We start from the raw sequence: 24,429 nt of genomic DNA, 5'->3' as shown, positions 1-24,429 counted from the left end.
CTCTTTTATCTCTATCTGTTATTTGCACTTATGTACTATACTGTTTTCTCGTTTCTTTTTCCCCCCTTCAACTTCTTTACCTTTCTCTAACGTGCGGTTAGGTTAGGACGAGATTACCATATTTTTCGCCCATTCGTCAAATATAGATCATCCGAATTTCTCGCCAGTAACTTGTAAGCGAAGCGGTTAATATCATCATCATCGCCAAAATCATCAATGATGATGATAGTGGTAAAGGAAAAGACAGCGATGAAGAAAATTCAGATGGAATCAGTGATAAGTTTTCATCTCATTGCTATCTCTTCCTCTGCCGTCAACATCACCATCTCACGTCGGCCTTCTATACGACCGAGTGCTTTTATTCCGGCGAGCCGTCTGCTCTGCATCAGACCCATTTTTCCACTGAAAAAAGAACTATATTGTCCTTGAAACGGCTGTTTGGTGTTTCAATTTTCTGTCTTCGAGTGATAACCAATGGATTTAATTTTTCTACATTAATGTTCATCTATATTCTTGTACGACATTATTGATAGACAGCATATATATAATCTACGGTTTTATATTTTCTCTTTTTCTATGGTCTCTAGGCTCCGATCCGTCTACTGCTGACGTTAACGATTCCAGTTGTCGACTACGACTGTGAGAATTGCAACTGGTGCAAGATGCTCAATATTTTGCATTGCATCACGTGCCCCATGTTCATCGTATACGTCGTAGGAGGTGAAAATAAAACCTAATTATTCATCCAAAGTTTAAATCAAGATCATAATCGTACGCTACAATAGCAGTGAGATGTGAAAATAATTTATTGATAATTTTTTCGTCTTTCTTTTCCAGAATACGATTCGCTGATACAGAAAGTGGTTCCTTACTGGACAGTCGTCCTAATCGTGAGCGTCATTCTCGCATTGATAGTGTTCTTCACGTCCATCGAATACGAACCGCCATTTTACCACTGGTTCTACTCTTACGTAGGGTTCGTCACTTCCGTCATGTGGGTTTATCTAATAGCCACGGAAATCGTGTCTCTCCTTAGGGTAAATTCATGAAATATATGATTATTATCTCGTTTCCTTTGAGAGAATTAGTCTTCTCATTTAAACCATGGTATACATTTGCACGCAAAGTTAATATGTAGTTAGGTAATTGAGGTGACTGAGTAATGATATAGAGAGCAGGAGGTGCACAACCTCCGATTTGCGAGCCAAATGCGGCCTACCAGGGGCTTCTATCCGGTCCGTGAAAAATGTTCTGGTAAAAATCTATCAATACATACAATACTATAAAAGCCTATGCTGACCATATTTTCTTCATAAAATTACGGGAAATCATGGTACTGTTAGTTTTTTGAAATTAGTGAAACCAGTGATTCAATAAATACAGTTATAACAGGACCGTAAGGAGATTTGTACGACCCATCACGGTAGCCCCTGCCAATCAAGTTTTGGTCGTGACCCGTAGCTCAAGAATCCCTCGCTGTTAGTGGCTTTGAACGACCCATCTTGGAAGCTGCTGCGAATCAGGTTTGGGTCGTGACCCATAGCTAAAAAATCCTGTCGCCCCAGTGGTTGTCGTCTAAAGTTGGTTTTCTGTGGTTCCTAACTTCGAGGCGGTAATGCGAGCCGATCTCCCCGTCAAAAAGTCTCGCCACAGAGATTGTACTACGGTACAATCGATCAATCATTACACTTCACTCATGGGTAGAAAAATTGATGGCAGATGGCAGCACTACACATAACAAGAATTTTCACAGAAACAAACTTCACATTATGTTCGCAACACGTACACCACATTCCGGCGTGTACCAATTTGTTAGAAATTCCGTAGAGGAATGTGTACGATCTGCATTACGGTCAAGTAGCAGCTAAAAACCCCTGGCTGTTAGGGGATTTGAACGATCCATCTCTGAAGCTCCTGCGATTAAGTTTGGGTCGTAATCCATAGCTGAAGAATTACTGGCTGTAAGGGGACATGTACGAGCCATCTCGACCTTTTGCGACTAAAGGGTCCCTGACTGACCATATTGGAAGCTCCTGTGACTCAAGTTTTAGTCGTGACCTATAGGTTAAGAACCTCTGATCTAAAACTTAATGACAAAATATATATTCACATTCATAGAAACCTACATGGCGTTATACAAAAACATCGCAAATAAAATTTATTCCCGCAAGAACTCAAAAATTTACAAAAGCTCTTTTTTCTCAGTTCCATTTTTCCTACAAACATCGTATTCATTATACGATGGCGAACATTAAATACAACGTTTCGAGAATTTCCAGGAAATTTAAAAATATTTAAAGATGATAATTCTCTCATACTTATAAAATCGAAATAGAAAAAATTACAAATACTCTTTGATGTGTTTCCTTGAGGAAATTTTTTGTTTCTTTTGATATGATTAGTTTAATGAAGTGAACAGAGAAGAGAACACTAATTAATAACTAAACATTTAAATTTAATTATCAAAGCAAGTGTTATCACAAAACAGTAATAATGAAAAAGGGGAATTAGTTTTACGAGTGATAATTATTTTTCCCTTGAGAAAAAACATTAGGTCATGCTTTTAATTAACTCGACGTTTATCTTTGATGCGTTTTTTTGTTTGTCTTCGGTCGATTATCTTCATGATGATTTTGTTTTCTGTGTATCGAATAATTTGTTACTGTAAGAATTATTATCTTGGCGTTTTTTCTAGAATGTATGTTATAATTTTTCTTGTTTTGAGCCTTCAATTACACGGTTGAGTCAAAACATTAGAGCCACCTCTGAGTTTTGCTATCAATAGCGTGCGGCAAAATTTGTTCATACAGTATCCGACCATAATTTCTTGTGCGTAAACCAATGAGTCGTGGATTGGTGCACGTATGCAAGAAATCCTAGAATGTTGAAATTTTTCCTGCCTGCAGAAGATGCTAGTCGTTGGCAGACCGCCGATGAGTGAGGAACTGTAAGTAAAGCGCGGTCGAATATTTGTTTTTGGAAAAATGGCAGGGAAACTTGAACAACGCTACTACGTTAACCGTGGTGGAGTTGCCAAATACGATGCCTACCTTTGGTTGTGCCGTGCGGTGCGTTCCAAGTTTCCAACCGTATATAACTTGTAAGCCCTATTTCGGCACATCGAAGTTATTTTTCACATCACTCTGTGTCCATCTTAACCACCTGTCATGGCTCTCCTCCATTCGATGTTCATCTATTCCCCCCCTAGATTATCCCAGGACCACAAGGGGTGTCATATGGGTACCGTATGTGGTCCCAAATGTAGGTACTTGGCATGGTAATCATAATAATGATGGCTCGGCTTCGTATATATTAAGCTTGATAGAATATAATACGTGGCTTTTAAGCTTCAAAATAGTGAATTCATATATCTAACTAACTCAGCCTCAACATAAAAAAAAACAAATTTCAAAACACATAAGTATGTTTGAAAAAAAAATATGTACAAAGTATAACCTACATATGGATTTTTTTCAATCAAATTAAAGCTCATTTTATACAGGGTGTTCTGTAAGTCCTAATTCGACTTTTATCTCATCAAGCGTTCGCTGTAGTGGCATGGTTTCGATTGAAAAAAGCACTCGAAACGTTCAGGAATCACTCTGTACCAGTTTCGAGAGTCAAAATATAGTGCCATAAAATAGAAAACTACATTTTTACATGGTGAACTCGTCTAATTTCCAATTAGAAAGCTATTGCCCTGTTTCCCCTGAGGCCAACAAATTCCTTTCCCAATTTCTCTCTAATTTTTGAACTTAAATATCTCAGCGAATATTGCGCTTTGAAACGTGGATTTTTGTAGTTGGCCTTAGGAAAGACAGAACAGCAATTTTCGGACTGGGAGTTGGAAGACAGGGGCACTGTATAAAAATTTAATTTTTTTATTTTGTGACGCACTGTATTTTTACTCTCGAAATTAGTACAGAGTGATTCTTGAACATATTTTGTTCGTGTGTGAGCATTTCTTAACTAAAACCATGCCTCTACGACTAACGGTTGATGCGATAAAGGCGGAATTAAAATTTACAGGACACCCTGTGTACTAATATTTATGTGCAGAAAATATTTGTTAGGAACAAGATTTACGGGAAGGTATTTCATAAAATATTATAAAAGATGGGTTTCAAAGGCTAATAACTGCCGTAATTTTTTTTTTTGTATTTTAATATTGAATATCACCTAATGCTGTTTAGAAACAGCGTTTGTATTGAATTTCATATTAATTTAAGTAAAAAGTATTTGATTACTTGTTTCTACACAACACTAACCTTATCAGATCACAAATAATTTCCTTTTCTTACTTTTCCTCATCGAAAATTTCACTTACGCGCAAAGGGTGCTTCAAGTAACATCGTATTAAAGTGTTACATGCATTCAGTCCACCGTGAAATTTTTCGTTTGGTCACGGCTGCGAAAATTATATCATGGATGTTGGATGGACTGAAACTTCGTAAAATGAGCCTAATGCTTGGGATCAAGTACCTATACGATCAAAATTTGATAATGGTCAAATCTGATTTCCTTTTGAAAATGCTTGTTTTATGCTAATTTTTTTATTAACACCTACTTAATATAGAGATATCTGCTTGCGCTTTAGAGAGAGAGAGTATGATCATATATTTCTTACATGTTTCAGGCGATGGGAATATTCTTCCGCTTAAGTGATACTATACTAGGCCTGACTGTTCTTGCATGGGGAAACAGTATAGGAGGTGAGTTGGACTAACATCAGATTACCTTCATCTTTTTATATGAAAAGTTACTGAAAGTACAATTTTTTATACTATACTAGCTGATACCCGGCGACGTTGCCCGCCCCGTAAAAAAATGTATATACGTATAGCTTATTAATTATTTCTTAATCAAAAAAATTTCTGCATCAAATAAGAAAAAATTACTTTTATTTTTAAATATTTTAATTAAAATCTTCAGGCAATCGCTTGTGGACACACAATATTTTTTCTTTTTCCATCTGGAGTGTAGATGTACAAATTTTTGCTATTACCAGCACGCGAACAGGTGACGAAAAGGTGTCCGTGTGAAAAACAGGGCTCAAATAGGTTGATACCTGCCACTGCTAACGACTGGCCTTGCACTTTGTTGATTGTCATGGCAAAAGCTAAACGAATCGGGAACTGTAATCGCTTGAAAGTGAATGGCATTTCTTCGGTGATAATTGGGATACGTGGAATGAATACTTCTTTTTCTTTGTAACATCCGGTTAGAATCGTTGCTTTAATGATGCAATTGTGCAATTTCTTCACGCAGAGTCTGTTGCCATAGCAGAGTATCGGTGTCTCCTAATTTTCTTAAAAGCATTACAGGTGCTCCGACTTTGAGGGTCAAATTGTGTGGTGGCACACCCGGAATATCCAAAGAGTTCAGAAATTCTGCAGGATACAGAACTGTCTGCGCTGTGTCTGTGACAGTGTCAGCCGATTTGTAAGATGTGGAGTCTCCCGGAATAATTTTTAGGATTTTTCTGTTGATCTTGTTCACACTCATTTTTCGGTGCCAGAATCGCACTCTCACAAAGTCACTCATGGTTTCGGTGATTTTGTTGAATGTTTGGGAAGACTTTGTCTGCAAGTTCTTGAACTGAGTTTATATATATATAATAACTGGCAAAATCCATTTGGGAACGTTATCAGTCCAGTGCTTGGGTCTACGGGAATTCTTCCATTGCCAAGTTTTATCAACTGATGTGAAAATGATAGCAGTGCTGAGTCATTTTGCAGTTGAACTCGCATGTTGGTGGATAATGATAATTTTTTAGCTTCGTGCCAGAGTGTTGATGTCCTAACAAACTCGAGGCGACCACCGATAGACAGAACCTTCACTTCCGACCCATCTCAAATTGCAATGTAGCGATATGGCCAGAGTTGGTGTTTGGTGAAGTAGAGTGCTGATGATTTGAGGCAAGCATTGAGTTCATCAGCTGGCGTAGAACATTTTTATTACAAGATATACAGTTGACTGGATGTTGTGAAGATATTTATTATTTTAGATGTTAATTTTTTAAGGAAGGAAAAAACTCATCTCTGCTTCTACCGGGAGTCGAACCCGGGTCCCTCGATTGCCGGACGAGTGCTCTGACCACTAAGCTACAGAGGAGATAGAGATTTTCCTTCGCTAGAGCGTATATATGCCGAACGGAACCGTGCAATGGACGGTGAAACCGATCAGCTAATAGCTCATGGACGACGAGCCAGCAGATGGCTATATATATCACATGAATGTCGCTCTCCACTTGTTAATACAAGATATACAGTTGACTGGATGTTGTGAAGATTGAAAAATGTCAAACATTTTTATTCCCTGTTTTATCGTCGTAATTGTTGTTCTCTGTTGTTAGTGACGTCAGATGTCCAGCTTCTGCAGCGAATATTATTCAAACTCCTTTTAAGCACTTTTTAAATTGAAACTATACCTCAACGATGGGTGGTTGATGAGATAAAGGCCACATTAGCACTTACAGGACACCCTGCATACATGCAAGCAAAAATATCTGGCGCTTCCAGGGTTTTCTTCAATTACTGGGAGTATTGGAAAAGAGCCAAACCATTATAAAGGAATAAACTGTAATGATGGCAGCGTTAAAGATGTGACAAACCATTGTAAAGACATATACACGTCTGAAATGCATTGTTGGGAACTACGGTAACCAAAGTAAACGTTCCGAAAGTAATTGTTGAGGGCCCCAAAACCATTGTTGCCCGACAGTTTTTTGCCCATTTCGGGCATTTGCCCAGCTCTGACGAACTTTTAAAGTAGCCTACGGTTCAATCCCGGACCTGTTTGGTATATATGCAAAATCTGGCGACGATCGGTCTAAAACTGTAGATTTGTATAAAGAGCATACATACATACATACATACATACATACTTTCACATTTATATATAAGATATTTTTCCAACCTTATATACAGGGTGTTCTGTAAATCTTAATGTGGCCTTATCTCACCAACCTTTCGTTGCAGGGTGTATGGTTCCTTAATTAAAAAAAATACTATAAATGTTATGAGAAATTAACTTGTACCAGTTTTGAGAGGGAAAATAAAATGTGTAAAAATTAGAAAGTTGTGCCGTCTCTTCTGAACCCCTTCCCCCCCCCCAAAAAAAAAAAATCCACGAAACATTTTAAGAAAATAACTTCCATAGAGTAACGTGGGTAGAATAAATATTCAAACTTCATTTCCCACGTTCTTTCTCCCCCACTCCAAGAATTTGCACATTCGTGCTTGGGGGAGGGGACGATATCAACCAAAAAATTCACAAAAAATTTTTCCTACATGTTTTATAGACCTGCCCATAGAAATAATATTGAAATTAAAAACAACAAGAGAAATATCCTTCCTTAAAAATAGGTGATTTATTTGATAATTTTTGTCGCATCACGGCCATTTTCTGCACGCTAGGGACAATTAGACCGGGACCTTTGATTTATTGCCGATTCCGAACGGCAGACTTTTTTTTATACTCATCGAGAGGTCGGTGCGCTAACCCCTCGATGGAGGAACTCCCTGCGGTAGCAATGCTTTTCTGTGGTGATGTCGGCGTTTCTGTTGTACCCCTGTGTCAGGAAAGTTTCTGACAAGTACGAACCGGGTATCGAACTCGCGACACCTCTAAACACCCTTTGGTACTTCAGGCGAGTATCTTATCGACCTGGACCTAGGGAATTTAAATTTACGATAGTAGTGCTGAAAAATAAATGGAATTTTAATTTTGTAAACTAGATTTGGAATCACACGCTTCCAAGGGAAAAAATCAAATTTTCTGTTCAATAACACCGGTGTTCCCAATTGTGAACATTGTCCGTGAAAAGGTTAAGCGAGAGAAAATTTCAAATTAAGATCAAATATTATTCGCAGATACAGTAAAACCCCCCTCTTTTACAGCCAAATAATAATTTCCCCTTATAAAATAAAAGTATGCATTTCAAACAATTTTTTTTTACAGTCACCCCTCTCTTACGGATTTTTTTGTTCTGCCAGTGTCTGCAAAAGAGGGGTCTCACTGCGTTCTTAATTTCATGTATTTTATTTGCAATTGCAGATTTCATATCCAACTTGTCAGTGGCTCGAAAAGGATATCCTCGCATGGGAATATCTGCTTGCTACGGTGGACCGCTTCTAAGTATCCTTTTTTGACAACTTAGGATGATTTTCGATTGATTTTCCCCTTTAATTTAATGGGTAATTTGATTAATTCAGATAGAAATATATGAGAATTTTTCCACAGAATCCTAAAAAAAAGATCCGAATAAAAGTTGTTTCCGTATGTATACTTTATGAATGATCTTGGAGATTTTTATGAACTTTGCAACCATCAATGAAATGTTCTCTAATGCCAACCAGAACCTGCTGAAGGCTATACTAATGAAGATATTCATCGATCGGAGCCATTGAGACATGCCTGCAATTAATTTGATTTAACGCACTACAGAGGGTGATACCGTCGATGATTTATTTCGGTGGAAATTTGTTAGCTTGGGGCGTTCAGAGTTGGTCTATCTATAGCGGATCATTTCATTACTTGTACGTTGTTGTCTGCGCCAACTCTGCTAAAAAAAATATCCCGAGGGAACGCCAAGTTTTTCCGTATTTAATGTTGATTCAGTGAAATATATTAGCATGAACTTATCTATAAGTTTGTCTTTTTCCATGCTGGATCTGATAATGTTTTATGAATGGTTTATCCTTAATCTGAATTTTACTAGATTTGCTTTTAGGCATCGGCATCCCCTATACTGTAATAATCGTGAAAAAGGGGAAACCTATCGAAGTGAGTATTTAACATTGAACAGAAAATGTTTTATTAAAATTTCCTAAATGACATAGAGCTAGTAAGAATTGAATTTTAACGGTTTCTCAGAAATAATTTCATATAAATTTTGTTGTAATAATCTTCATATATATAATACTAGTTGACGCCATGTAGCTCATAATTTGTGACATTACCATTAAAGAGTTGAATTTAAGGTAGGATTTTACATTTTTAATTTCTTATTTTTACCAACTTTTTGAACACGACTTTTGTGGGGGTGTGCATTTAATATTGAGCTAATAATGCATTTTTTGTGTCTTTATAGTTTTTTTTCAATTTTTGTATTTTCTCATTTTTGCTTTTTGGACTTCCAAAACTTGTTTTCGCAAAATTGTCGGGGGAACTGATGGCAATTCTATGCCTTTTTTTTGGCTCACCATCATCAGAAACATATTTGCTTCTTGAGACAATGAGGGGGTTCTCCCTTGATAACGACCTCCTTATTGTTCCACATATTTTTGTATTTTTTATTTTTTTTCTAATTTATGTATACTGTATATATATATATATATATATATATATGTATTGTTAAAATATCATTTTTTAAATATGAAAACAAAAACAAAAAAAAATGTGAACTGGGAAGCAAAAAATGAACAATGAAAAATTCAAAAAAGAAATCAAAAATGAAAAAAAAAATCGTAGCCAAATGCCTAGGGCTCTCATCGGGGGAACACCTTGACATTGGCTTAACACAGAACCTTTCTGACAGACTATCCTGGCATTCATAGCCTAAATTGATGCTCGATCCCCCCTACGTCTATTCTATCTATTTAGTCTATGAAAGCCAGGATATGCTCTCAGAAACGTTCTGTGTTAAGCGAATGTCAAGGTGTTCCCCCCCGATGAGAGCCCTAGGCATTTGGCTACGATTTTTTTCCTTTTTGAATTCTATCTTTTCCTTTGGGGTCATTCAAGTATTACTTCAGGTTCGAGGGGGGTTTCGGATTTTCTGACTTTTAATGACAAGGGGGGGGGGAGGGGGTTTTGAAGGGTGCTTACGTCATCAACCTTTTGAGGATATGAAATATTCTAAACTGCGGACGGAATTTTGCTGACAGGGGAGAGGGGGGGGGGTCAGTGTTTTGCTGACTTTTGCTGACAGGGGGGGGGGTAAAAATGGCTGAAAATCTGCTTACGTAATACTTGAATGGCCCCAAATGAAAGATTCAGCTAATGCAAAATGCATAAAAAAAGGAGCCTATGTTTACAGAGAACGAGTTCTTTTAGTGCAAGATTCTTAGCTCAAAACTGAACAGTCTGGGCGTTCTAGGAATAGGAGCTTATCTTTCCCTCTGCATGTGTCAAACACAGAAACGAGCTGACGAATCACAAATGGACGGGACACCAACGAACTCGACTGGGTTATCGTTGGTTGGGTACACATTGGTGTAAAATAAAAAGATCTTCAGTATCTCTCATCTTCCTATAAATTCAAATTTATCCAATTTCGAAGCTGTTCATTTTAGCCTTCGATGAGTTTTTGTCTTTTTATAGCGTTCTTCTTTTTCCCGGTATCCTTAAATAACCTCATACGTTTGCGAAGTTACCAATCACACATTCATCGCCAGGGAGTTCATTTATCAGGGAGCATAGGCGGATTCGGAGGGGGAGTCAGGAGTTATTGCTCCCTTCCGTTCAGTAAAAGTTTGTATTATTGGCATAAGTGGGAGGGTGGAGTATGAGATCCGACCTCCCCCCCCCCCGTTCACTGTATACACCGTCGCGTATTGGGTATATTCACTGTATACACCGTCAGGTATTGGGTATATTCACTGTATACACCGTTGGGATCCCTCCCATGATAAGGATCCCAATTACCATTTTTTTCTCCTTCTATTTTGCATTTTCCTCCAGCACGACCACTACCTCCAGGGCAATGAACTAAAATCGCGAAAGCGACAGAGCCTGGTCGTGCTTGGTCTGTTCTGTTCTGTACACACCGTCAGCTATTCGATTCCTACGTTCGAGAAACCCGTATCCGTTTATGTTAGGGAGTCCATTTCTTGCAGTCAGGATAGATAGACAGATAGAACTACTCACAATCCCGGCCTGATGCAAAGCACATCAAAAGAATCAGAGTTGTGTCGGAAAAGTTAGCGAAGGTGGCTCCCCTTGCCCCGTGCTCGCAAGTATCGAATCATTCGCGCCGTTTTCCCCATGAAGACAGCCGTCAACTCGATGCAACGTACAAGCCATTTGACCGAAATGGATAGCTGAACCCAATGACTAGGGAGAAAAATTGCACGTGCACATAAGTGCCGGAGACCGCAGCCAAGGATTTCGAAAGAAGTGTGGAAAAGACTTATAGGGCAAGTAAGAAGAAGAAGTTGGAATGTTGATGTGAGAGAGATTTGAGAATGCTCTAAATACACAATGTATACAAAATATATATACAGCGCCTACCCACTGTGACGGAAATGAAGAAACAAAGCCTCCGTCCACAGTGCTGCGCAGTTTTGTTTTCCCTTTCCTTTTACGAAATATGCAATACGTATATACGCACACAGAAAACACACAGAGCTTCCACTGCGACGGGAATAATCAAACAGAGCCTCCGTTGACAGTGCTGGGCATTTACATTTGAATTACTCACATACATTATTTACATTACAAAAATTTGCCTTTTTTATACTTCTGTTTGTGTTTAGGGGGGGGGGGTGCTGAAAGACACAGTGGAAGTGCAAAATCACGAACGCGTGCATTTAAAAGAACACACTGAAGTCATAAAATACCTTAAAAAGTATTCGTCGTGCAATACCAAAAAAAAAAAAAAAAAGCGTCGGGACATGACAACGAAGTCACTAGTTTTACGTTTTGTTTTTGTCACGTACAAATTTCAAAGCAATAAAAAAGTTTTTTCTTGTTTTTCCTCTCGTTTGAACGCAGCTGGAGTTCACTGTCCTGGTGCGGTTGCTGTACGCGACGTTGAGCTTCATTCTACTGTCGACGGTCATAACGATGACTGCTCTCAGGTTCAACGCTCGGAGGTATTTCGGGGTGTTCCTCTTATGCTGCTACTGCGTCTTCGTCGTGACCGCGGTCCTGCTCGAGTCCAAAGTCATTTAATAGACGTTGTTATTCTTGAACGCTAAAAGATAGAATTCGAAAGTGGCGGCAGAAGATAATGTTCCAAGAGAGTCTTATCTCCAACATTCCCCAAGATGACTTCTCCTCGTATCGCCGTATCACGATGGTCATCACGATGAGACAGGAATCGAAGCTTGTGATTGGTAGATAAACTTGGTTTGTGTGATGTTTCATTCATGTATGGGATCACGTAGATATTTTTGGGAATGCCATTTCATTTTCTGTTAAGTTTGTTTTAAATTTAAGGAATTTCTGGATAAAAAATTCCGAAAGACACCTATAATAATTTATCATGTGTCATGGTCCATTCACCGTGGTAAGATTTAGCGTTAAATTTGTGATTTTAGAGCACTGAACATTGATTCATGGTAAAGTTTGTTTTTTTACCATGTAATGTTTACATTCCAATACGATTTCTTGCCATGTAGAATCTAACTAAAATTATAAGTGTGAATACGTAAATGAGAGAGCGATAAATAATTTACATTTGACTTGATATTGATCGGTTGTATATACTCGTACATGTATAGTTGTCCTGTTTTTGAGCTATGTAGATACGCGTATGATATGATACGGCGCAAAATCGTTTTCGCAAACGAAGATCGACTCTCCTACGTGTATTTAATACACCATAATTTCGTTTTCCGAAATTGTTTCGAATCAATGTTTTGAATCGATGTATTTAGATGTCACCATTTTCTATGTCTAGTCCATGTGTAATTTTAGATGATTCCGATAGTCTTCTAGATAATGATGCACGATCGACTCTCAATTTTCTGGATCACTAACAGCCTTCACATAATGAGTATAATTAGAAAATCGAGCTGATTAACTGAATAAATTTGTCAGGGGTATAAATCTCTTTATTGTTGATGTCATCCAATTAGTATTGATGAGTAGATATTTACCAAAGTTCGTGACGTAATTAGTAGAAAATTGAATCAGGAATGAGATAAACAAAATCTCACTTCGTATAGGGAGGGGAACACGAGGGTTGTCGTCGTATATCTCTTATCATTTTTAGGATTGGTCAAAAACTACGGAGTGAAAAATAGAACTCTGCCGCCATCAACCGTCGGGCTGATACACAAGTAACTAGTATTAATGCTAAAATATTGAGTGAATCTTGAAGTAATCTTTGTAACAAGGAGGAGAGGCGGGGGTGAGAATTTGAATTGAAGTTATCAGTCGGTGCGGCTGCCCAAGGCCGTCTTGAGAGTGTCATGCTCCCCTGGCCGAAGCGATTTTTTGGAGGGGCTCCTCCTGCCCCATCTGATTAAAAATTTCTGCTTACCAATTTACATGCATACTTTCGAGAATATTAACCAGATCGCATTATCATGAAGTTCCTGGACCGTGCTTGGTAGACCCCAAGCTTCAAGACGGCACAGGGTGAGAACGACTTTGCTAAGACATGGTGATAACGCCGAGGGCACGATACAACTTTACATTTCCGTCCTTAGATGTAACATCATTTTCCGCCAATATTATGTATTGCTGTCATTATTCTGGAGGAACTAAAACATTGTCCTACACAGGATGCTTCAAAAAGGACTCGCTAACTAACTCTGAAATGACATTTAAACAGTCATAGAAAGATGAAACAAGTGGTAAGTTTGATGGGCATGCCTGGCATTTTAAATGAACCGGTTTGCCAAATTAGTTACAACTTTGGCTATTAGATGGCACCGGAGTCTCGATGTAATGCCTTTTAAACAGTGGGTGATATTGTCCTCCGTAAATATAGGTCAAATCACATTTTGATGAATTCTAAATGGTCTGCTTGCCTAGCCGTGACATGGCATAAGCAAACAGTGGAATTAAAGGCCACCTTGTACAATGTCAAAACTGCAATTGATGCGTATTATTCACATGTTCAGCACGTTTGAAGACGGATTTGATGAATACTGTTCTCTGAGCAGTATTCATCAAATGCTCTTTCCTCCATCCACAGAAAGAAATCTACTGTAGTGTCATCTATTACGAACAATTGTAACTAATTTTGAAAAAAAAGTGTACTTAAAAAATTCCATTCCTGCGCATCAAACGTACCACTTGTTTCACCCTTCTATCCATCACTATTTCTAAATTATGTCATTTCATAGGTAGGGAGTCCTTTTTGGAACATCCCCTTATAAACATATAATTTTCATCTGAATGTAGGAAAATAAAAACTGAATATTGTGAAGAGAAAAATAATTAAAAATATGTTTGTATAAAATTGTATTTATTTTGAAGTTATTTTTGAATATTTCTCCTACAAATACAAAAATACACAAACACATGAATTGAAGAAAATTCAAAAATAACGGCCAAGAATTCCGAAATTCTCTCGTAAAATCGGGTGCAAACAAACTTAACACATTTCAGAGAAATAAAACAAAATTCATGGTGTTTATTATCCCATTAAAGAGCGTCTTTTCTGTGCTTGGGAAGACATTAAATCATAACTGCGGAAAATTCATACCATACAATATTGAAAGTAAGAGCTCTCTCGGGTGCTTCTGTGTCCATTAGCTACAGATGCCAATGTTGCGAGAATCCCAAGAATCTCTACGGCGTGTATGAGTTATTGTGAGAAATTACGTAATTAGTTTCGATAGAGTAAAATTGTTATTATTATTGCTGTCGTCGTCGCCGCTCGCGTTCGTGAAAATATACGATGTTTGTTGATGGTGAAGAAACATTCCACGAATAACTTGTTGCGTTTTCTCAGGGGGGAGAGAGAGAGAGAATCGGAAATTTTCCATCATGTGTTGCGATGTTTCGCATCGAATCGTTGTGGTATTTTGCTCTTGCTGGATAATAATCAGTCATCAGAATATGCAGTCTTCTGTAAAGGAGAATATTTATGAGTTGTCGAGTCTAGATTTGGAATAATTATTCAATATTGATTGATGGATTTTTCGTTGCTGCTGCTGTTTTTGATAAATGTTTAGACGCTCTGGTTGATTTTTCTCATGGGAAGACAAATTTACTGCCATGAGATGGAGGGGATGTGGATGGATACTGCCATGAGCGGAATTTTCTCTGAAACCTCAGAGAATGCTCCCATCGTCCACAGATGATCAGCGTAGAAGACTGCACGATCATTCTGTGATGATCTGAATTTTTTTAATGTGAAGTTCTTAAAATGACATATAGATGGCGTACGCATATATATTTACATTTTTTTTCCCCTGTATTTTCTAATAGATTTGCTTGTATTAAGTGGGATGGGTGTACATTATCGAGTAATGATAGAATGCTTGCCTGTCACCGATCAATGTTTTTTGTCGGTGATTGTGGGTTCGAACTCAGATTCTCTGTTTGTATTATATTTTGTTTTTTATTATACAGTGAAACGTCTCTCTGTACGAAACGGAACGTCAAAAGACTTCCATTTGAAGTTTAGACAGGTTTTTCAGCTTTATAAAGGTGAACGTTTAAAAGCATTAATCAATGAAGGTATTGGAAATAGTATGAGTTTACGTATGTAAGCCCTCTGGTCACCTCCAGATGGCGGGATCTGTCCGTCCATGAAGCTCGTTTCCCTTGCGTTTTCTGTTCCCTTTACGCAGACTGTATAGTAACCAGATTAAAAAACTGAGAAAGGAGAATACCTGCGCGCATCATTAGTAACGTCGCTTTCCCTAATTTTTACAATAGATGACGCCACTATTCCCCCTAATAAAACCGGTCACGACAATAATTTTTTTTAAACTCTAAAATAGAACCGCTAACGAGAGCAAAAACAGCAAAAAGGTTTAGTGATTTCGACGACTATTGGTGAATGCGTGAGGGAAAAACGCCACAAAAACACTCATATCAGTGAAGAAATATGTTTCAAAGTGGAGAAAAAAAAATTGCCCCTGAAAAAAAGAAAAATAATTCCGGACACCTAAAAACGGGCGAATTTTCTGAAATCTAGGAGGACGCTTGAAATGGCATCGTTGTTTTTCCTCATGTTTTGTAAAATAGCTTTTATCAAACTTTTATAACATAATCCGACCTTGATATAAAGGTCACTATAGTTACAACATTTGAGTTTACGCGCCATCTATCTTTCACAAAAGACAACTGAAAAAGGGAAATTTATCTATTCATCCATTTTGAAAAAAACATTCCTCCGACTACTCCCGCAGCCTAAGGACTAATGCAGGGCCGTAACTAGAGGGGGCAGGGGGTCAGCAACCATCTCTTGGTTTAGGTGGGAACAAAGAACATTTACAAAATTATGTAATTTTAAAGGTGTAGGGCAGCGTTTCTCAACCTATGGTCCGCGTACTAGAGGTGGTCCGTGACGATGGCGTAGGTGGTCCGCAGGCAGACTTGATAATTTAATTGTAACTGGATGGGAAAATTAATGAATTGTTTTAATTGATATTAAAATAATATCCATATGGATTCACAAATAAAAATTGTACCTTCAGTACTTAGGTTCATTTTACTTCATCAAGGAAAATGCGAAAAATTGCGATCCTAAATACGCCATATCACTAATTTGTGGCTCGAAAATGCAACTTACGACAAATTTGCTAATTACTGCAAAAAGTGGTGAAAAGCGTAGAAACGAAAGGTTGCTACAAATCATAGTAAACAAAAATTTGACGGGGGGAAAAAACATTCAAATGACTCGATTAGGCCTACTGTAAAATATTGGACGTCACCATCTGTCTTTAAAAACGTCGCCATAAGTCAGTAAAATCCCCAGTTGTATTAAAATTGCTGAAAAATTGAGGAAAAACAGACTCACTTGACAATGTGAGATGAATATATGTATTTATATCCAAAATTATCATAAGTTACAAAAACGCTGTTCATTAACGATTTCAGTGGAAATTACAAATTTAATAAACATCATTGAAAAATGGGACAAATATATAAGAAGAAATTCAAAACAACTAAAAATACAGAAATGTCCCGTAATAGGGGGCGCAAGTGGTCTGTTGAATGGTTTCAAACCTTTTACCGGTCCTTCGGTTCAGAGAGGTTGAGAAGGTGTAGGGGATTCAAAATAATGTCTGCTCCCTGGCGGCTGAGTCATGTTTATCCCGGGCGGATGAATCATGTTTTCCTCGGGCGGCATAAATCCTAATTACGGCCCTGGGTTTATACACGTATAGGAAAAGTGTGTATTATGGGATCGTCGATGAGCGTGGAAAATGAAGAGATGCTTAGTTTTTGCATCAACAAAATAAAATAATGAATAAATACCACAAATTTGAGTAAAACCGAGCAGGTCCGCACTTTATCTACTAGTAAAAACAACGAGGCACTTGGTGGCGGGGTGGTAAGAGCCTCGTCCACCACCGTGAATGTTGCCGTCACGAACCCAGGTTCAAACCCGCGGAGAGAATGTAGCTTGAATATTTTCCCTAACGAGCTTGAGGCGATCCCTCTCAACGTGGTTTGCGACACCATGTTCCATTGCAATTTTTGTTCCTCTTGATGTCTACTAATCAATCTCTGAGTTTGTCGGTCCATTAACAGAACACCCTGCATGTACATATATACCCCTTCATCTTTTAATATGTTCCGAATTTTTTTTTCTAAAAACTCTTCTATGTAAATAACTTTCCTATTAGAAGTTGAAAGATGGGGGGGGGGAGGCGTAAATAAAATTATTATTATTTTTAAATCTTAGTACATATAGGGTCCTTATTTAATTGAATGATATATCTGAAATAGACTGTTTACGGAAACGTGGACCAGACATTTCGTTTCCAAAGTTTGTGTCCCTGACATTTCACCCCGGACGGAGTTAAGTGAGTGGGTAAGTGACCGTATGAGGGAGTGAGTGATCGGATAAGTGACCGTATGAGGGAGTGATTAAGTGAGTGCATGTATGAAAGGCTCTCGCACTCGCTAACCAGATCACTCATCCATTCACTTGGCCACTCATACGATCACTTATTCACATACGCCCACAATGACCTTACTAACTAAATCATTCATATAGTCACTCACCCACTCACTTACTCATATGGTCACTGACCCACTCACTTGGTCACTCAATCATACTTCCACTCACCCAATCACAGGGCCACTGTTCCTATCATTCACCTACTAACTTGGCCCTGTCGGGGCGAAATGTCGGAAGCAAATTTTCCGGATCGCAAAATAGGCAAGTTACTTGTGGATACTTTTTTCCTGATTGCAAGTATGTTTCTTTTACAAACGGTTTAACAGATAACAGGTGTCTAAGGATATCACATTTTCCGAAAATAAACGTGACGTAACTAGCCCTCTCGTAAATAAAATTAGAATGACAGAAATGAGATCAAAAGGGCATTCGGCTTAGAAATGATTTATGGTTTTTATTTTCAAAATATTATGGTGATTCAGAATTACATGGAGAAAAAAGCAAAATAATCTCCTTTAATTGTAACGCGATTTCGCTTTTCAGAGTGGTTTCTTCATTAAAACGTGACGCGATGACATGATATGCTTTCGAGCATATCGGGATTGTAATGAAATTTGGAGTCCAAAGGCGTGAGCGATTTTTCGATTATTTTACTTAAGCTTCTTAAAATTAGATTCTCGTTGCTTTTCGTGACATTGTGTGCGACAAGGGAAGACTGTTTCATCCACTTTATGGAGATTGCAATTAATTTCTTGAGGAATGAATTTCGTAATGAAATGAGACTGGTTCACGACTTAAGCTTCTCTCTCTGTCCCTCTCTCTCTGCCTGTGGAGTCGCCTCCATTTTGGAAATCGTCGCGCGTAATATAGCTAACTTGACAGGTATTCCGAGGGGCGAATAGTCATAGCTGACATAATTGTCGTATTCAGTAGGAAGAGGCTGATTTCAATTTTAATTATGTGCTGTTACTATCTTTCACTACATTAGCACTGATCACACAAACTGGATATTATATCACAAAGTTTCAGAGAATTTATATTCTATTCAGGTATACAAACGGACTGCCAAAACCAGACATTTACATAATACACGAAATTCAATTGACAAAATTAAAGCCTATGTATAGGGAAACATGACTTGGTCACGTGTTTGTAAAATTTGAATGGTAAGTATAAAAGATAAATAACGATGTGCATTAGTTGGACGTGTATTTGGATGCTGATATTTCTTAATCTATTACTTCTCTTCTTACTTTATTAAAAGCCTGAATTTTAACTGGCAATATTTATTTTGCAGCAATCAATTTGAGAGCTTTCCTTGAATATCATGTGTAAAAGTTTTGGGATCGATTCGAGTATTGGTTGGAGCAGCAAGAAGCTCTGTACAGGCCGAACTTTCTTCACCTTACATATACAGGACGTTCTGTGAAGAGCGTGTAAAGATTCTACGGTTGATTCTAAAATTGAAGTAAAATATAGAAACATGTCAGCAAAAGAATTAAATTTACATGTGATAGTTTCACTCTCTTAAAATAATGTTTTCGAAAATTATGCAATTTATACGTGGAATTTTTATATCAGGAATTTCACCTCACTATTATATCGAAAGAAATTTACCGTATAACAACTGAGTGAAAATTCATTGAGGCATCGATTTAAATTAGTGATATTTTCTAATTTATACGACTATCTCCTTATTCCTTATGAGACTTGGTCAGTTTCAGTACGTAAAAAATAGATAAAAGCATAAACTTTCGTACATCGATATCTTGACGAATTTTCATTATATTACGACGCAAATTTATGTTTGTGTGAAGGACGAATAATTTCGCTAACTGGCATGATTGAGACAAAAGTAGTCAATATTTATATTTCACGTAGCCATTTACTAATGAATTTTAATCTTTATATTTTCCTCAATCAGAATTTTAAGGCACTGACATTAACAAAGTTTAATAGCCTAGGAATTTTTTTTTTGCCGATATTTTTCAAATTTTTTTAAAATTTTCATTCGTGTAATTTTCTTCTTTCAGTACAATCTTGGGGAAAAAGTCAGTCTGTAAAAAGAAATAAGATAGAAAAAGGAAGGGAAAAAGCAAAATAAAGAATAAAGGAAAAATAAGGGGAAAAAAGAATGAAGAAAGGCAGAAGAAAAAAAAGAAAGATCTCAAAAATATTAAAAGCAGAAAGCAGAGAGAAAAATAAGAAAAAAAAGGAAAGAGTAGTAATAAAGAAACTAATGAAAAAAGTAGAAAAAGAAGAAAGTGGAAAAATTAGAAAAAGAGGAAGAAATGAGAAAAAAGGAAAAAGAACGAACGGGAAAACAGGAAGAAAGAAACGAAAAGAAATAAGAAACAGAGACGGAATAGAAGAAGCTGAAAACATCGAAAGAAGAGAAGAACGGAAGCAAAGGCAATTAGATACGAGGTAGGATGAAGGGTGTAAAAAAAGATAACGTAAATAAGATAGAGAAATGAGAGAAACACAAAAGAAAGAAAACGAAAAAAGAAAGAAAGAAAGAATGAAGGAATGAACAGACTGCCAAGACAAGAAAACAGGGAAGAAGATTTAATATTTAGATGTATAGAATTTGTATAAAGAAAAATACACAATATAAAACATGTCTAATATTTATAAAAGCTGTTGTCTGAAATGCAATTATATCTCCCCCCTACCCTTTAGACCTGCTGGAAGTACTTACCAAGTCCCTTGGGGTCACAAAGTACTTGTATTTATGTTTGTATTTGTATATATGTTTGTGTTTTGTGATTTGTTTATATAATAAAAAAAGATAGACGGTGCAGGAAAAGTGGGAAGGAGAGAGAGAGAGAGAAAGGCAAAGAAAAGAAGTAATAAAGTACGACATTTTCAGAGAATGAAGAAAAGGAAAGACAGAAGATAGAGGGAAGGAAGAAAAAGAAAGGGAAGAATTAATGATAGGGGAAAAAAATTAAAGAAATGAATAAATAAAGATAGGAAAAGAAATTGTTAATCTAATAATAACAATACAAGTAGAATATCTGATAGGGGAAGGGCGAATAAGAGGAAGATGAAGAAGGGAAAAAGGCGATAAATATAAGAATGAAAATGAGGAAGAGACAGAAATAACGAAGGGCAAATCATTCTCCATTATTCTCATGTTATCTGTTATTCTAACTAATACCGTATCTGAAATTAATCTATTCAAATGACGTTTGTTTAATTGACAGATGAATCATGGCTCAAAATTTCAAATTAGAAGTTAATTAAACCTGTGATATATACATAAGCATATTGCATATCATTTTTTTTTCTCCTGGTGTACGTTACTTGGTTCTTAAGAACATATCTTCCCATCAAACTTCAAAGCACAATTAGCGAGATAAAATGAGACAGAAAGCATTAGAAAAATGGAAAACTCTTTCAAAATTAATTTATTCACAAATTCCTGTGTAATGAAGAGTATAGTATTATATATACATATATTCTTGTATATGTATGTATGTATCACTATTTAAGATGATAAAATTGCAGTACCAGAGGAATGTTTGTTACAGTAATTTTCAAAATAAAGAATTGATGACAGATGATGTAGATAAACAAACTCATACATTTCATATCACAAATTAATTTATTGCACACAAGAAATAAAAATGTATAGCATTAAAAATATCGCGATACTTTGAAAAAAATATATTCGGATTGGGTGAAGCGTGGTTTTGTTTTGCATTGAATCTTATATAGTGAATATATTCATTGCGGTTGAAAATATAGCGTGTAAATTATATATTAAATTAAATACATATTTCTTTTGTTTTGCCATATTGAAAAATATGATTTGTTATTCTCCAGAAGGAAATAACCATTGAATTGATGCGAACCGTCTGTTTGGATAAAAGACAGAGATTTCTCGGATCGTGTCCGGAAAGTTTATCTCCAGCAATTCACTGACCGAAAATTAACCACGATGCAATTCACCGATAGGAAAATTAACCACGATGCAATTCACCGATAGGAAAATTCATCGACCAACAATTCACCGAATGGAAAACTCATCGACGAACAATTCAGTTCGACATGAGTGAATGAATGGTCTCACTCACTCGCCAAGTCACTCATTCAATCACTGGGTAGCTCATTCTGCCCTTCACCTACTGTGACACTCACTATGTCACTCAGTCTGTCACTGACTCACTAGATCGCTCATTATATCACTCACTTCCTTCTCATTAGATCGCTCAACCACTATGCCACTTACTTGCTTACAAGGTCACTCACTTCGTAGGTAACTCAATCCCAATGTCGCTTACTATGATCACTCGATCACTCTATTATTGGGTCGCTCCCTCACTTAATTACTCTCTGTCGTTCATTTACTTTCTAGGTCCCTCACTTACTCACTAAACCGCTCAGTCTATCACTAAGTTGGTCATTCATTCTATCACTCACCAAGTTGATCGCTCATTACATCATCAACTCACTAGGTTGCTCACTCTGTTACAAACTGAATTACCTGGTCGCTCACTTCCTCCCTAGGTCATTCATTGTGTCACTCGCGCACTCACTAAATCGCTCGCTCTGCGACTCGCTAACTCATCAGGTCACTCAGTCTGTCACTCGCTGGCTCACCAAATAGGTTGCTCACTCTGTTCCTTCCTGCTGTCATTTATCACTAACTCACCAGGCGACTTACTCTGTCACATACTCAATCACCAGGTCACGCACTCACTCACTTAGCCACTCATTCTGTCACTTGCTCACTAGATTACACAGTCTACCACTGTGGTGCTCATTATGACACTCGCCCACTCACTCACTAAGTAACTTACTCTATCACTAGGTCACTTACTCATTGACTTCTGTATCATATTTCACTCTTCGTTTCTATCATGATTCACTCTGCCATTCCTCGCTAACTTACTAGCTCACTGACTCGTGTCGAACTGTTATCGGTGAATTTTCTGTCGATGAATTTTCCGTAAACCTTCTCGGATAGTGTCACGTAGAGGATATAATTCCGAGCTAAGGAGGCCGTGGTGTAGTACAGCGTTGTTAGTTCTTACAGCTAAATGAACGAAGGCCAGGACTTATCCAGTCCAATCCTGGCGTTCATTCATAATTGCAGTCCCCAGAACTGGACTTATCTGCTTGGACTTATCCCGTTACCGGGTCCCGTTGATCATATGTCCACATCTCTTCCAGCCCAGCTTCGTGGCAGAGTCTGGAACAAAATGTGTACTTAACAGTCTGACTGCATATCTAGTATTGTGGCTGATTTTTCAGTGCCGCCATCTATATTTAAGTTGTGAGTGAAGCGTGATGATTGAATATTTGTACCGTTGTAGGCATGTTGTTAAGTTTTTACCGCTGCGGATCAAGGAAAGTAGTTGAAAATTTCACGGGCCGGCAAAAAATAGGTAGGAGAAATAATTTGCGGAGCAGCTAAAAATAAACAGGAGAAATAATAAATATCAGGAAATAGTTTGCAAACTGGCAAAAAATATATCAATGGGTTGAAATAATTTGCGGACTGGAAAAAATAAATAAATAGGAGAAATAATTTTCCGACCGGAAGAAAATAAATATATAAGAAAAAATAATTTTTGCGGATCTCTTCTCGGATACAAATATGATGGGAGAAGTAATTTGCCGATCTTTAAAAGATAAATAAATGGGAGTAATATTTTGCGGACCGGGAGAAAATAGGTGTTGAAAAGTAATTTGCAGAATTGCAAAAATTAATGGGAGAAATAATTTGCAGACAGGAGGAAAATAAATTGGCGAAATAATTTGTGAATCGGGGAAAAAAATAAATGGGAGAAGTAATTTGCAGACTGGTAAAAAACAAATAAATGGGAGAAATTATTTCCATAGCGGACGGGTAAGAAAGTAGATAAATAGAATTTTCTAGTTGGTTTCTAGCCCAGGTTCTACCACCACGAAGGCTGGAAGAGATCTCGGGAACGGGATTAATTTTTGGTGGAAGAATTCTGGCGTTCATTAATGAATTTTTTTTGGTTCCGGCTTGCTTCTTTGGTTCCAGTCTACTTCAATCTGTGTGACTGAATTTTCAGTATTTACTTGAAATTATAGTCCAGGAACTATGGTTATGATATTTAAGGACAATGATATCTTTTGAGATCTTATGTCCACATCGAAATTGTGATGAAATTTCTTGAGTGAAGGAAGAAAAGCTGGCATCAAGACTATACCCTCTACTCATTGTATTCCCGTATCGAAGCTAATATGAATTGATGAAATTGATCTAAGGAAGAGGGGCGCTAGGTCACACAAAGACTATAATCTTGTGATTGGATGTGTCTACATCGACGTAGGATTGATTAATGAGAGGAATGACCACGTTTTTTTACTACCGCTATTAAAAACCGGTCGGATAATGATCATGAATATTACGAACATACATAATTTTTTGATTGAGAGATTATTGTATCGCGCGCGCAAAAGAATGGTTGCGTACACGGTGTTTGGAAATGGTATGTACAATTTAAATGCTGATCTGCACAAAAAAATATTGGTGAATGATGATCATTAGCTTTTAATAAAGGTCACGCAAGTTTTATTTTTCCTTTGATGAACCAGATTTATCTGGAAAATAGCCGATTGTGTGGAATTCCAGAAAAGAAGCTACACCCACCCACACACACACACACCCCACCCACCCACCC

At 37.3% G+C, this 24,429-nt stretch overlaps 1 protein-coding gene across 3 annotated transcripts in view; it reads left to right on the top strand.

Moving 5' to 3' along the window:
• Positions 1-19,943, top strand: part of LOC149089692 (mitochondrial sodium/calcium exchanger protein-like) — an 85,800-nt gene extending 65,857 nt beyond the window's left edge. The window contains exons 12-17 of one of the 3 annotated variants that reach the window (XM_089238260.1): positions 588-720; positions 838-1,037; positions 4,637-4,712; positions 8,059-8,139; positions 8,723-8,787; positions 19,798-19,943. In XM_089238260.1, coding sequence (XP_089094386.1) covers positions 588-720; positions 838-1,037; positions 4,637-4,712; positions 8,059-8,139; positions 8,723-8,787; positions 19,798-19,827 — 585 coding nt within the window. In that variant the 3' untranslated portion in view covers positions 19,828-19,943. Of the gene's footprint in view, positions 1-587; positions 721-837; positions 1,038-4,636; positions 4,713-8,058; positions 8,140-8,722; positions 8,788-11,718; positions 14,145-19,797 lie in introns of those variants that run through there. The other 2 variants (XM_089238112.1, XM_089238179.1) reach the window with 2 other exon arrangements.
• Positions 19,944-24,429: the final 4,486 nt, after the last annotated feature.

This window comes from Pholcus phalangioides, unplaced genomic scaffold, assembly GCF_987345545.1.
Source record: "Pholcus phalangioides strain wild (caught in Gottingen) unplaced genomic scaffold, Ppha-v1.0 ptg000001l_1, whole genome shotgun sequence".
NCBI classification, from domain to species: Eukaryota; Metazoa; Arthropoda; class Arachnida; order Araneae; family Pholcidae; genus Pholcus; species Pholcus phalangioides.
This window is presented reverse-complemented; position numbering and strand designations above follow the sequence as displayed.